Source organism: Phacochoerus africanus, chromosome 12 (assembly GCF_016906955.1).
Source record: "Phacochoerus africanus isolate WHEZ1 chromosome 12, ROS_Pafr_v1, whole genome shotgun sequence".
Lineage (NCBI taxonomy): Eukaryota > Metazoa > Chordata > Mammalia > Artiodactyla > Suidae > Phacochoerus > Phacochoerus africanus.
The window spans coordinates 57,051,891-57,064,991 of record NC_062555.1 but is presented as its reverse complement, the minus strand read 5'-3'; the positions used below and the strand labels follow the sequence as shown (position 1 = coordinate 57,064,991).

At 41.7% G+C, this 13,101-nt stretch overlaps 1 protein-coding gene across 1 annotated transcript in view; it reads right to left on the bottom strand.

Annotated features, from left to right (window-relative positions):
• C12H10orf67 (chromosome 12 C10orf67 homolog) overlaps positions 1 to 13,101 on the bottom strand; it is a 135,496-nt gene that overhangs the window by 58,378 nt on the left and 64,017 nt on the right. Inside the window, exons 7-9 of the mRNA XM_047754644.1 lie at positions 12,228 to 12,383; positions 5,546 to 5,693; positions 4,422 to 4,480 (exon numbers count right to left, since the gene is read on the bottom strand). Coding sequence (XP_047610600.1) covers positions 4,422 to 4,480; positions 5,546 to 5,693; positions 12,228 to 12,383 — 363 coding nt within the window. The remainder of the gene's footprint in view (positions 1 to 4,421; positions 4,481 to 5,545; positions 5,694 to 12,227; positions 12,384 to 13,101) is intronic.

Here is a 13,101-nt window from a genome sequence, read left to right as displayed (position 1 = left end):
CAATCCGCCACAATATGCCCTGCTTCTGGACACCCCTTGTTCCCACGCGTCCTCCAGTCACAGCAAGTCACATGCTCTCCCCTTTCTCCTGTTCTTCCCACCCTCTCTTCACCTTTTCCTGGCTAACTCAACCTCTCTTATGGGAGTCGGCTTGGTGACCTTCTTCTGACCTTCCCTGACCCCTTAAAATCCAGGCTGGGTGCCCCCATACCTGCTCCCACAGCAGCTGACGCTGCTAAGCATCGTGACACTGGTCATACCTGGGCTACAAGCTCTACCGATCCGTTCCCTCTCAGAAGGAAATTCATACCGCAGCCTCAGCTGGAACACAGATTCCACTGTCATTAGATTATTGAAGCTTAAACATATAAATGACTGAATTCCACAACTGATGGTGCTTAGCCCAGGTAGACGGCAAGAGGTCAGCCTACTCAAATTCAGTCCATTTTCAACGTGTTTTCAATTGCGCCCAGGGCTGAAAAGGGAAACATGTGGCTTATTCAGAGGCTTCTGAGCTGCCCCCTTTCCATTCTTGTTTTCTCTTTGCTCCTTGCTAACACCCCAGACTCCCCCCCACTTCCTGCCCCAACACAATCTCTCCTCAAGTCGCCCCACCAGACTCCACCTTCTGCTCTAGCCACTCGGAATCTCAGGCCTCCACACCTATCTTACGCCTCACACACTCACACTCTGTATGCAGCTCTTCCACCCTCCTGGGAAAATCAGTTCCAGTGAAGGAGCGTGACGTAGGTGTGGAACTGTTTGTGAAGCCTTTCTAGAACCTCCCAGGGAAAGCCAGGCATCTCTTCTCGACACACATGCTTCCATTACAGGTCTTGATCACATTGCCCTATGGCTTTTGTCTCTCCCCCCATGCTTATCTCCACGGCAAGGCTGTGTGTGTGTGTGTGTGTGTGTGTGTGTGTGTGTGTGATGTATGATGTATGTGTATAAAATTTTTGTATGTCGGCAGTGCCTGGCACTAAAAGGCAACTAACAAACATTGCTGAATTAATTGATTTAGTGAAGGATATTGGAAATGAACCAGTAAATATCAAATCTCATTTTGTTCAACATCTCCTGATCTGCTTTCCAATTCCCAAAGCACTTCGACATACAGTATCTTATCCATTAGCTTATCCTCACACAATAAGCCTGTGAGACTCAAGAAGAAGGAAGGTAAGGAACTGGCCCTAGCTGCCATGGTATCTGAAATGGAACAGGAACCCAGAGTTCTAGATTTTTCCTGCTCCATACCAAATTGTGTCTATACTCAACAGCTGTGTGGAGGTCCAGTGCATGTAAAGAAAAAAAAGAGGGAGTTCCCGTCGTGGTGCAGTGGTTAATGAATCCGACTAGGAACCATGAGGTTGCGGGTTCGGTCCCTGCCCTTGCTCAGTGGGTTAAGGATCCGGCGTTGCCGTGAGCTGTGGTGTAGGTTGCAGACGCGGCTCGGATCCCGCGTTGCTGTGGCTCTGGCGTAGGCCGGTGGCTACAGCTCCAATTAGACCCCTAGCCTGGGAACCTCCATATACCGCGGGAGCGGCCCAAGAAATAGCAAAAAAAAAAGAGGATAAAAAAATATGATCAAACTAGGGATTTGCTATATTTGTCTAAAACAGAGTTGTTGAATAAAAATATAGTGAGTCATATATATATATAATTTTGAACTTTATAGTAGCCTTGATAAAAAGGAAAAAGAAACAGGTGAAATTAATCTTAATAATATATTGTATGTATTTATCCCAATAGATATATTCAAAATATCATTTCAATGTGTAATAATCAATATTAAAAATTATTACTGAGATATTTCACATTTCTTACTGTACCTAAGTCTTGGAAATCCTGTGTTTTTCACTTAAAGTGCATCTGAATTTGGGGGGCTAAAATTTCATGGGAAACATTTGGTCTGCATTTAGATTTTGTAAAATTTACAAATTAAAAAAAGTGGATTCACATACTCAAGTTATTCAAAATATACATAAAGGTTTTTCAATAACTGAAACAAACATATCAATATTTTTATATTTAAATTTAAAAATGAAAATTATATCTAATTTACAATTCAGTTTCTCAGTTGCACTAGGGCTCAATAGCTGCATGTGGCTAGTGGTTACCACTGGGCAGTGCAGATCTAGAAAGCTAAGAAAACATTTAACTGAAATACTTGAGCTTACACAGGGTACAACCAGCCACTCAAAGCAGCTGCTTCTTTCGAACTGATGGCTTAATGGTGAAACTTTTTGCTTTAATTTCTTTGAACTCCTCCCAGAGAAGGAGGGTCTCCCAATTCATCTTTATCAGTGATCATACAGATTGATTAGCTTGAGAAACACTGTTATAGACCGAGATGATGCTTTTGCAGGTTGTTAAGTGAAACTAGGAAGCTGAGATTTCATTCTTAACCTTAGACCTTGATGCCAAGTAAGTGACACTTGTCTGTTCACAGACTCTTGTTATCTCTGTAAGAAAGGCATTTGACAGAAACAGACTCACAGACATAGAGAACAGACTGGTGGTTGCCAAGGGGGAGATGGTGGTGGACACGAGCAGGATTGGGAGTCTGGGTTTAGCAGATGCAAACTAGTATATATTTAGGATGGATAAACAACAAGGTCCTTCTGTAAAGCACAGGGAACTATATTCAATATCCTGGGATAAACCATAATGGAAAAGAATATGAAAAAGAATATATATATATATATATATATATATGAATCACCTTGCTGTACAGCAGAAATGAACACAACATTGGAAGCCAACTATATACATCAATAAAAATTTTTAAAAACACTAAGGAATGGCATTCACATCTTCACCATTGAAAACAGGTGAAGCACAAGAAAATGCCATCATATTGTGAACACCTGTGATGGACTCAGCGATGACAGAAAACATCTCCCAGCTCTAACCCATTATGGTATGCGACTCTTTAAAAAAATAGTTCTAGAAGTTCCCATTGTGGCTCAGTGGAAACGAATCTGAGTAGCATCCATGAGGACGCAGGTTCGATCCCTGGTCTCGCTCAGTGGGTTAAGGATTCAGCATTGCCATGAGTTGTGGTGTAGGTCGCAGATGCAGCTCCGATTCGACCCCTAGCTTGGGAACCTCCATATGCTGCAGGTGCAGCCCTAAAAAGAAAAAAAAGAATAGTTCTCAAAAGTTAATTTTATCTAAAACCTAAGAATACCTGGACCTGCAAAGTTAGGTTGAAATCTGAATCTAAACTGAGTCGCATGAACTTTGGATATGAGGCTAGTGTGACGGAGGAATTGAATTTTTAATTTTATCCAATGTTAATTTTCATTAAAAATTGATACTCAATCCAATTAGTGGAAAACATGTATGTTTATTTGGAATAATTTGAGGATGTAAATCCATGTTTTTTACTTGTAAATTTTGTGAACTCTATATTCTCATTCTATGAATCAAAGAGTATTTTTATTGGTGTGCCAGGCATTGTGCTGAGTGCTCGGAATATATCAATAGAAAGTGCTGTCTCTGGGTTGTGGGGCCTTCAGCCAGCCAGGCAGATTGACCACCGCAGAAAAGGGTTTTGAGGGCTAAGAAAGCACAAAGCAGGAGCACCTGACCTGGGTGTGGAGGCAGGAACTGCCATGGTCCTGTGCCATCAGATGCACCCGGAAATCCTGATCTTCATGATACCAAAAAATTCCCTGCTCTAAATACAGATTTCTTGGATTACATGAACCCAGTTCACTGATACACAGAAAAATGAACATAAACCAGCATCTGACCTGAAAACAAGACAGCTCATTTTTAATCTTCTTTTCCACAAGCACATCTCTGGCCTCTCTGTGTCACAGGATTTTTCTTTTTTTTTCCTTTTTCTATTTTTCTTTTTTTTTTTTTTTTTTTTTGCTTTTTAGGGCTGCATCCCTGCCATGTGGAGGTTCCCAGGCTAGGGGTCTACAGCTACAGCTGCCGGCCCAAGCCAGAGCCACAGCAACCCAGGATTGGAGCCACGTCTGCAACCTACACCACAGCTCACAGCGATGCTGGATCCTTGAGCGAGGCCAGCGATCGAACCCGCAACTTCATGGTTCCTAGATGGATTCATTTCCGCTGCGCCATGACAGGAACTCCCCTGTTTTTTTTGTTTTTTTTTTTGTAGTTTGTTTTTTGTTGTTTTTTTTTTCCCCACAGGATTTTTCAATTCTTTACAATCAACAAGGTAGACACTCAGTTATGCCCCATAAAAGAAAACATGAATTCATTTTCAGGATGGAATCTTTTTTCATTACTAGAGACCCTACCCAAATAATAAGAGAGACTAAATACAGAAATTGACTTTTCTCTACATCCCAAGACAAGGGGGGGCACAAGTGTTATTTCACCAATTATGCTGATATTTCCATTTAAAAGAGTCATTCATCAATGTAAAAAAGTTACAGTACCTTTTGAATGGTTTTATGATCCTTTTCGGCTGTCTCTTTCAGACTTATAATTTCATCTTCTGTAAACAAAAGAAGAGAGAGGCCAACCATGAAATTACAAGCTTATGCCCCTGTATTCAAGCTGCCTGCTTCAGGGCAGGCTGTACACCGCTGGCAGGCCTGGTGGACGCAAGTCCTAGCAGGACTATGACCTTCACAACTGCCCTTGACATTCACAGCCTTCTTCCTGCTGTTCAGACGGCTGGTCAGATAGGGATTAAGAACTAAGTTCAAGATCCAAGTGTGGCTGAGGGCTGAAAGCTTTTCATCGAGGCTAGCAAGGGACATTTTTGCTGTTAGTCACAGCCAATACAAACTGCTTTAGCAGGTGGCACTTTAGGACTCAGTAAGAACTACCCAAACCTGAGAAAGCATTACATAGCATGTCAGAAGAGAAAGGAAACTACACTGCCATGGTATAATCTCCCATTCAAGGAATACTGTTCCCTATCTGATTTTATCAATGTTTTGCGGTAAAATTTTTATTGCCTACTCATGGCTTTTCATACTACAGATAAAGGGCAACATTTATAACTTACGTAAATACAAAGACAGCAGTTTGTGCAACTACTTCAAAGCAATCTAATTCTGGGGCTTTAAATGCAAGGTTTACCAGTGTTTGTGGTATGGAAAAATGGAGGTGTAAAATCTACAGATGGAAATCACTACTTAAAATTTGTACCGAAAACTGAAGGTAAAATAGTACCAACAGGCCAACTCTGTTTCGCCACAAAGCACACTCCAGTATAAACACGTAAATATTAAAATGTTATACATTTTAAATAATTGATTAAACACATGAAACAAAATCAGCACAAGTTTCTATCTATTTCTAAGTGATACAGAACACTGATTAGCACATTTTTTTTCCCCCAGGGCCAATACTTGGCTTAAAAAACACCCATGGCTAGGTGAGTAGTCCAATTTCTGTCCCACAAAAAGAATGAAAATTTAAAAATAGCTGTCAAACTGATCTTTGAAATGAAACCAAACAAACATAACGTTTGGAAAAGACAAGCATGGCTATGAATGTTATGAAGTGCCCAGTGTGTGGAGTTTTCTCAAAAATGACTTTAAAATGTTACCTAATATTGAATTTTCTTTTAGATTGAGTTTGATTTCTTCTTCGAGTTCTGAAATGACTTGAAGCAGTCTCTCATTTTCCATTTTGTACTCCAAATTTTCCCTTTCTAGAGTTGCTCTTAGAGGGCAGGTGTCTTTGATAAAAGAGTCCTAAAAGATGGAGAATTCCATATTTCTTAGCGGGAAGCCAAGGATTTACATATGCAACACAAGACAATACAGATACAGAAGGGCTATCATATAATTTTCTGAATTCTATTACACACTTATAATATGAATAGTAAAAAGGAAGGAGACTAAATAGAGCTTGCTGGAAGAAAGGCTGCAGTACATTCTGTACAAAGACCACAGCACATGGGGACAGTTTATTGACGGGAATAATGCATATCATACTGTTTGTGTGCCCTCATCATTCAGGTCAATTCATTATGGAGCCTGTGTCCAGGGAGGCAGCTGGGGCCCCTCCACCCACACTTCCCTCTGTGTGTGTCTGAAGTGCTGTCCGCCCGTAACTAGGCAGGCTGGGGAGACCGGGGATGGGCAGCGCCAGGGGGTGGCAAAGTGCATGGCGAAGGAGGGGGGCTTGTTGCCTTTGTGGCATTTCCCAGTGTCAGTGCTGCCAGTGTCATGAGGAGCACATCACATGTCAAAGTGGTGACGTGTGCAGGCTGGGAGCCGCATGGAGTCCATCAGGCACACGGATATCCACACAGTTGGTTTTCTGCTTGGTGGAGGAGCCACCCAGAGGCAATTCATATTCTGAACATTAACATGGCTTTGCATGCCTGTCACACGGGGACTGTGCAGGCGTTTAATGCTATTGAAGACTTCGGTTTAAATCTCTATGCAAACAGTGATTACCTTGTAAGAAGGTTTCAGGATAACTTACAACAAAAGACTTTAAAGTTATAGTTTTAGTAAAGCAAACTCATTTACATTTTTATTATGTGCGTCTTTTGTTTAAATCTTGCCATGTCCATTATGGGAGAGGCTTTTTCTTACGCAATAGAAGCTTATTGGGACAGCTCCTCTTCTTTTCTTCTTCTTGTCTGTTTCAAAGCTATTGAAAACATCTGAATATGCTTGCTTATGGCTGTCTAGATTTTACTGCTGCACTTTTTTTTAAAAAAAAATTACAACACAGTCAATTGGAGAATGTGGTGCAGAACTTTATACTTCATGACGGTAAAATATTAATCTGATCCTGTAATCCCAAAATATTAAAAAGCATGTTTGAAAGTTATTATATTATTACTCTAAAGGAGACGGAAGGGTCTGTATGCCTGCCTGCCTTCGAAATTAATATAGACACTAGAAATACTTTTGAACTTTAATCTTCAGATGAATTACAACCTATCTTTTCATAGCAATGCCACAACTGAAAATACACAAGAATAAAGTCATCTCTCAAAAACAAAATCCTTCCACCCAATACCACTCATGTCCTTTCGAAACTATACTTTTATTTTCACTTTAGAGATACCTCAAGTAAATTATCAAAATGTTCTCTTCTGTGGTCAAAAGAAAAATAAGTGGTTACAACACTTTACGGTACATGAATAAAGCCTCAAAAAAACAAGTGACTTATTAATGAAATTCGTTATGGCAGAGTTAAGATTTAAAATAACTTTGTTAAATTTTGCACTGAGCCCCAATATAAATCTTCACGATCTTGATTCACTGTTCCATTTAAATGATTTAAGCCCAATTCACTCCAATTAATGAGAGCCAACATATCCAAGAGTTAATAAACAACACTGTTTTCTTAATAAAGACTCCCAGGCATTAGTTTTTTGTCCCACATAGTTCAATTTGAGAACATCACAGCATGTACTTACAGACTAAGAAAGTCTTTTTAAAAACAATGTTTGCCTTAATAGGCTTAAGCATACATTCCCTAACAGTGGCAGAAAAGGAACATCCACAGTGGATTACGTGAGCACCCATTACTGTAAACTAAACAAGAACTATTTGAATTACTCACATGAAGTGTAAAATGTACCATGGTAGCAGTGAACACCTAAATGGATTTTCTAAAAACCTCACAGAAAAGCAGGAAACAAGGAAACACGTCCAACTCAGGGCTTTTTTTTTTTTTCTTCTCTTCCTCCACTAATCCACTGACAGCCCCTGTTCCTGAGAGGTTAACCTTTAGCTCTGTCCCCACCATCTGTCAGCTGCAGGAACTGCAAGTAATTAACTATTCAGATTCCCACAGCAATGAGGACACTCATTAGCAAAATGAACAAAGGGATAGTTCTGGGCGGCTGCAGTCATCTGTTACACTCTGAGTGGCAGGTTTTGTGGTGGTGTTCCTTCTACCATCTGCCCACACCACTAGCTTTGGCTCGCTTAAGCCATGAGACGTCTTTAAAACAAACTGCATGCATAAACCAAAGTTAAGAAGGATGGAGATCGTTAAAAGGTGCTTAACTAGTTAAAGCTACTTAAAGGCACATGATGGTCTAAGATGGCTTGTGCATCATCTATGATCCCTCTGGAATTTTAACTTTAGAAAGTAACTTGCCAGTTTAGAGTTCGTCTATCATGTAGGACTTCGGGGGGTGGTTTACATGCTATTTCTCTTGTGAGTAGTCACAAGAAGTAGAGGATCCCTGTCCCCAGGTTTCAGAATTCCAAACCGGGTCGTGAAAGAATCATTTCTAAAAACAGGTGTACTCTAGAGCCCTGCTGCCTCAAATGTGGTCTCAGCATTAACCTGGGAGCTTTTTGAAAATGCAGAATCTCTGGCCTCAGCCCAGACCTACTGTCAGAATCTGTATCTTAACCAGAGCTGCAGGTGATCCATAGACACAATAAAGTCTGAGAGACACTGTTTGGGGCACCACATGCGTCTTCCCAGCAGTCTCCTGTCTGCCACGTCCGCCTCTCGATCCCGCAGACTCCATGTACAGTACTTGGACATCTCAATTGGATGCTGGGGGTGGAGTGGGCGGCTGGTGCATGCCCATGCTGCGAGATAGTCACAGAGAAGAGCAGGTGCTTTCCCAAGTGAGTGACAACCAGGAAAGCGACACACTGGGGCAGTGCAGCCCTGCAGAGCTGCCACTCTTGAATGACAGCTCTGTTTCAGAACTATCAGCAACTTGCAGTGATGTTCACCTATTGGCGAGGAGTGGTGGTGGGGCTGGTTGCATAGCTCATCCATGTTGGGGTAAGAAAGAAAAATGAAAGTCTTTCAAAACAGCAACTCCAATTGCAGTGAAAGCACCTATGCATGTGCGAGGGCACATGGACACACATGCACACACACACACACGCGTGTGCGCGCACCCTGACAGGCTAGCTCTGTCAGCAATCCTCAAGCCCACGTATCAGCATGGCAACCTGACAACTACAGCAGTTGTACACTCAGGTCATTGAGGGTTTTTACAGAACCTGAAAAGACATTTGGCCCTTGAATGTACTTGCTCTCAGGGAAAATTCAACACGAAGGATGTTCTGACCGGGAGAGATGAGGCTCCTGTAACTTGAAGAGCTTCCTTTTTCTGACTTCTGTTTTGCCACAAATATAAGTTAAACTAGCTGTTTATTAAACTTTCTCTTTCCTATCACATTCTTAGATTTCTCTCTAAAACGGTTCTGGTGAGAGATTATGACTACCTATTAACTACCTATTAATAAAGAGATTTACGTAATTGGACTATGAATAAGAACAAACTAGAGTGATCCCTTACTGTTTACACAATGTGCTTAATTCAAGTTTTTTGCAAGTTATTCCCATTGCTACTTTGAAATTGTTTAACTGCTTCTCCAAATTTGGTTTTCCAAATCTACTTTTCGGGACTTGGTGGCTCAGGTTCTTTACACCACTAGAGGGAGCAGTTGTACCAGATGAAATTTCAAATTTAAAAGGGTATAATATGTATCTTCTAGAACCCGAGTGGCCTGGAGTTCTAGAAAGGCGAGTTCTTGGAGGATTTTTTTTTTTTTTTATCTTTTCTAGGGCCGATTCCTGCGGCATATGGAGGTTCCCAGGCTAGGGGTCGAATCAGAGGTGTAGCCGCTGGCCTATGCCAGAGCCACAGCAACGCGGGATCCCAGCCGCGACTGCAACCTACACCACAGCTCACGGCAACGCCGGATCCTTAACCCACTGAGCAAGGCCAGGGATCGAACCTGCAACCTCATGGTTCCTAGTCGGATTTGTTAACTGCACCACGACGGGAACTCCTTGGAGGATTTTTAAAAAATACTTTTCATTAGTTTATTTTTATATAGCCCGCGATTGTTTTTGCAGCATTCATGGCCGCCCTCCTGAAAGGTACACTAGCGGGGCTCTGCACTGCCCTCAGTCAGTCTGGCATTTTGTGGGGGTTCTAAAGAGTTGGGAGACACTATACACCCAGTCATTCAGGAATTTCTCAGCTTCCTCATATCCTAAGTGCTTACAGAGATACTGATGTGATGGTCATGGGGACAAATTACACTGAAACAACCTAAGTCTTCAGGAAGCCACCCTGAGCCAGAGAACACCTTCCCTATAGAGCGGGGGTGGGGCCTCCCACTTCTTGCTCCACCTCCTCACGAAGCCCCATCCCCTTCCTCCTTCCCCAGGACGCCCAGACCCACTGGTGAACCTGATGAGGACGTTCTGAGGTGTAAAAAACGCCAAGAAAGGCCTCATGTTTTACTGAGAGGAACTCAGTTACCAAATTGGGATGTTCTCAACCGTGCATTTCATGGAATGAAAACCGGGTGGTCATAAGGATTTGTGCATTACCTCATAATAAGTAGAATTTATATACGTGTCTATTGTCAAAGAACTCAGCAATTCAATACAAGAGGCATCTTCCTGACTGCTGGCTAGGCAGGACTCGCTTCTCATTTCACAAATGGGAAATAAATGGGTCCAAATTGCCTTGCTAATCGATGCTGGATATTGTTAGCCAAGATAGGATTAAAAGCCAAAACTATGACTTTTTTTTTTGCTTTCCAGGGCCACACTCATGGCATATGGAGGTTCCCAGGCTAGGGGTCTATTCGGAGCTGTAGCCTCCGGCCTGTGCCAGAGCCACAGCAACGCAGGATCCGAGCCTACACCACAGCTCACGGCAATGCAGGATTCTCAACTAACTGAGTAAGGCCAGGGATCGAACCGGCAACCTCATGGTTCCTAGTCGGATTCGTTAACCACTGAGCCACGATGGGAACTCCAAAACTATGACTTTTCTATTAAAGTATTTCTAAAAAATAAGAGTTAATGCAGACCCAAGACAAGTAAATGCAAAAATTGGATTGCCTCTTCCTCCAAGGCAATCAGAACATGTAAAAAGAAAAAACATTCAATTCATTAATCTATGACAATAACTAATACTCCATTGCTTAAAGGATGCTCCAGTTTGGGGCTTTTTTTTTAGAACATAGAGAATTCTAACAGATTAAACAAAGCACTCCTTCACCAGTTAGTAAGCAAAGTCTTTTAGAGTGGTGCAAGTTCAATTCCTTATCTTTTCTAATTTTGTAGTTTTAAATAAGAATACTAGTGTAGGACTTAGATAACCATAGATTGCACTTAAAAGGCCCACTGACCTGCTAGTGTTTCTTCCTGATGTTAACACATGGCTGTATAACGTCTCAGAATTTTTCCATGCATATAAATGCATGTGTCAACATTAATGCATACACACAGGTCTTAAAATATTAATTACAACAATATATAATGATATACATATGTCCTGTAATACCATAACCTCTTATAATGTATATATACATAGGTATCTGCATTGCAATCTTTACCTCTTACTATACACTGAGGATAAAGCTCCACCTCCTTAGATTCAGCTGGACCTCTGCTCTCATGACCTCTTCAGCTTTTCCTGCATGTATTTACCTGCTGCGTTCTAGGGCTAAGTCTCCACTTCCCAGCCTGTCAACTGAGCTGTGAGATGAGGAGGTGCCCTGATGGTTGACAATGGGCTGCAGTCCTCTGGCCTCTCAGCTGGCCTCTCCTCCTCAGGCAACCCACGTCTTGCTCTTAGAACCCAGTACTAAGCGCAGGTCTGGGCTGCTGGTAGGCTGGGACAGCTGGCAGCCTATAGCTGACTGGAGATGAAAATGAACTTGCCCTCAGGGCCCACACTTTCCAGATCCTTAAAATTCACCTCCAAGTCGGGCCTCTAAGCTCTCCTTTCTGCTTTCTCTCTCTTCCCATTTTTGTTCCCAACGGTCTCTTGTCTCAACAGTAAAGCAGCTCTGGGTTCCCACTGCAACAGGGAGAATAGGGCGAAAACCCTCAGAATTTTCCTTCTTGACCTGTCTACTTAAGTTCATCCTGTTCCCAGCTGGTTTCTTGGAAGCCTCTGACTGGAGACTGTTTTGTGTCTTTCAAATGATCTGGTCTGCAAAAAAGGGTGGGACACTTCAGAATTAGAACAGAAAACTATTTACATGCTCTTCTAGTCTGCGGAAATGTTTGCAGTGGGAGATAGGTTATTTTATTTCCATTGTAAATAAAAACTGAGAATAGCTGCTCCTATTTATCATTATTGTAAGTTTTTTGGAATATGTTGTTGAGAAGGAAAGGGATGGGCTGGCTTAGGTTGTGGAGAGATATCCCCGATACATCCATTGTAGTTCCTTTATTCCCAAGCCCAAGCTTGTAGACAGCTGAACCTTCATTTACATGTACTAAAATGAAATACTCTTTGCTTTGACACTTACAACTTTCTGAAATCCGTGTTCTTCAAATTGGTCTAGTTCTTCTCGTAATTCCTTAATAAGTTCTTCTTTCTCCTTCAGTTTCCTTAACAAGAGATTCAGCCTGGCAGTCATTGTGTCCTGCACAGATGTCTTCTTGTCTTCCGCCTCAAAGAACTGCTGGGGGCGGAAAGCAGCGTTAAAAGTCAGACCCTAGGCTAGCAGCAGCAGAAACCATTTCATGTTTTATTTAAGCTCCGGCCTTATAAACTTATTTTATTTTTTCAACTTTCACACAGGTTTTAGTAAATAACTATATGTATACTGAACGACAGGCTAAAGCGTCATGGATGCAGCACAGGGCTATCCTGTTAAAGACAAAGCACCACGTCTTCGTCTAACAGCGTCAGCCATGCCAATACCAATACCAATACCAATAAGAGTAAACCCTAAGAGTAACTCCATATCATGACTATGAATGTCCTGTTCAGTCTTCCTCTAGAAAGGAAGCTTGCAAAAATTTTGAGTACGTAAAAAAGGAAGTGTACCTCAATGGTGCAGCAAACTCCCTCAGTGGTTTGGAACGGAGATGTGGAAAAAAAGAAATACCATTTCCTCACAGCCTGTTTTAGGCACTGAGAGGCTCGCCTATTTGCAGTCCTTGCTCAGCAGAAGTATATCACAAAACCAAAACAAGGAAAAATGCTTTAAAAACAGATGCCGTTATTTACTTCCAATGTATCAAAATCTCCATTTCAACTCCGACATGCAAAAACATTTTGTCCATTTTGGACTCTTTTGGGAATTATGGAAGAATTACTCTACTTTTACCATTTGTTTGTTCCTAATACATTAAGACACATGTACAGGAAATAAAATAAAACTTAACCATATCTGC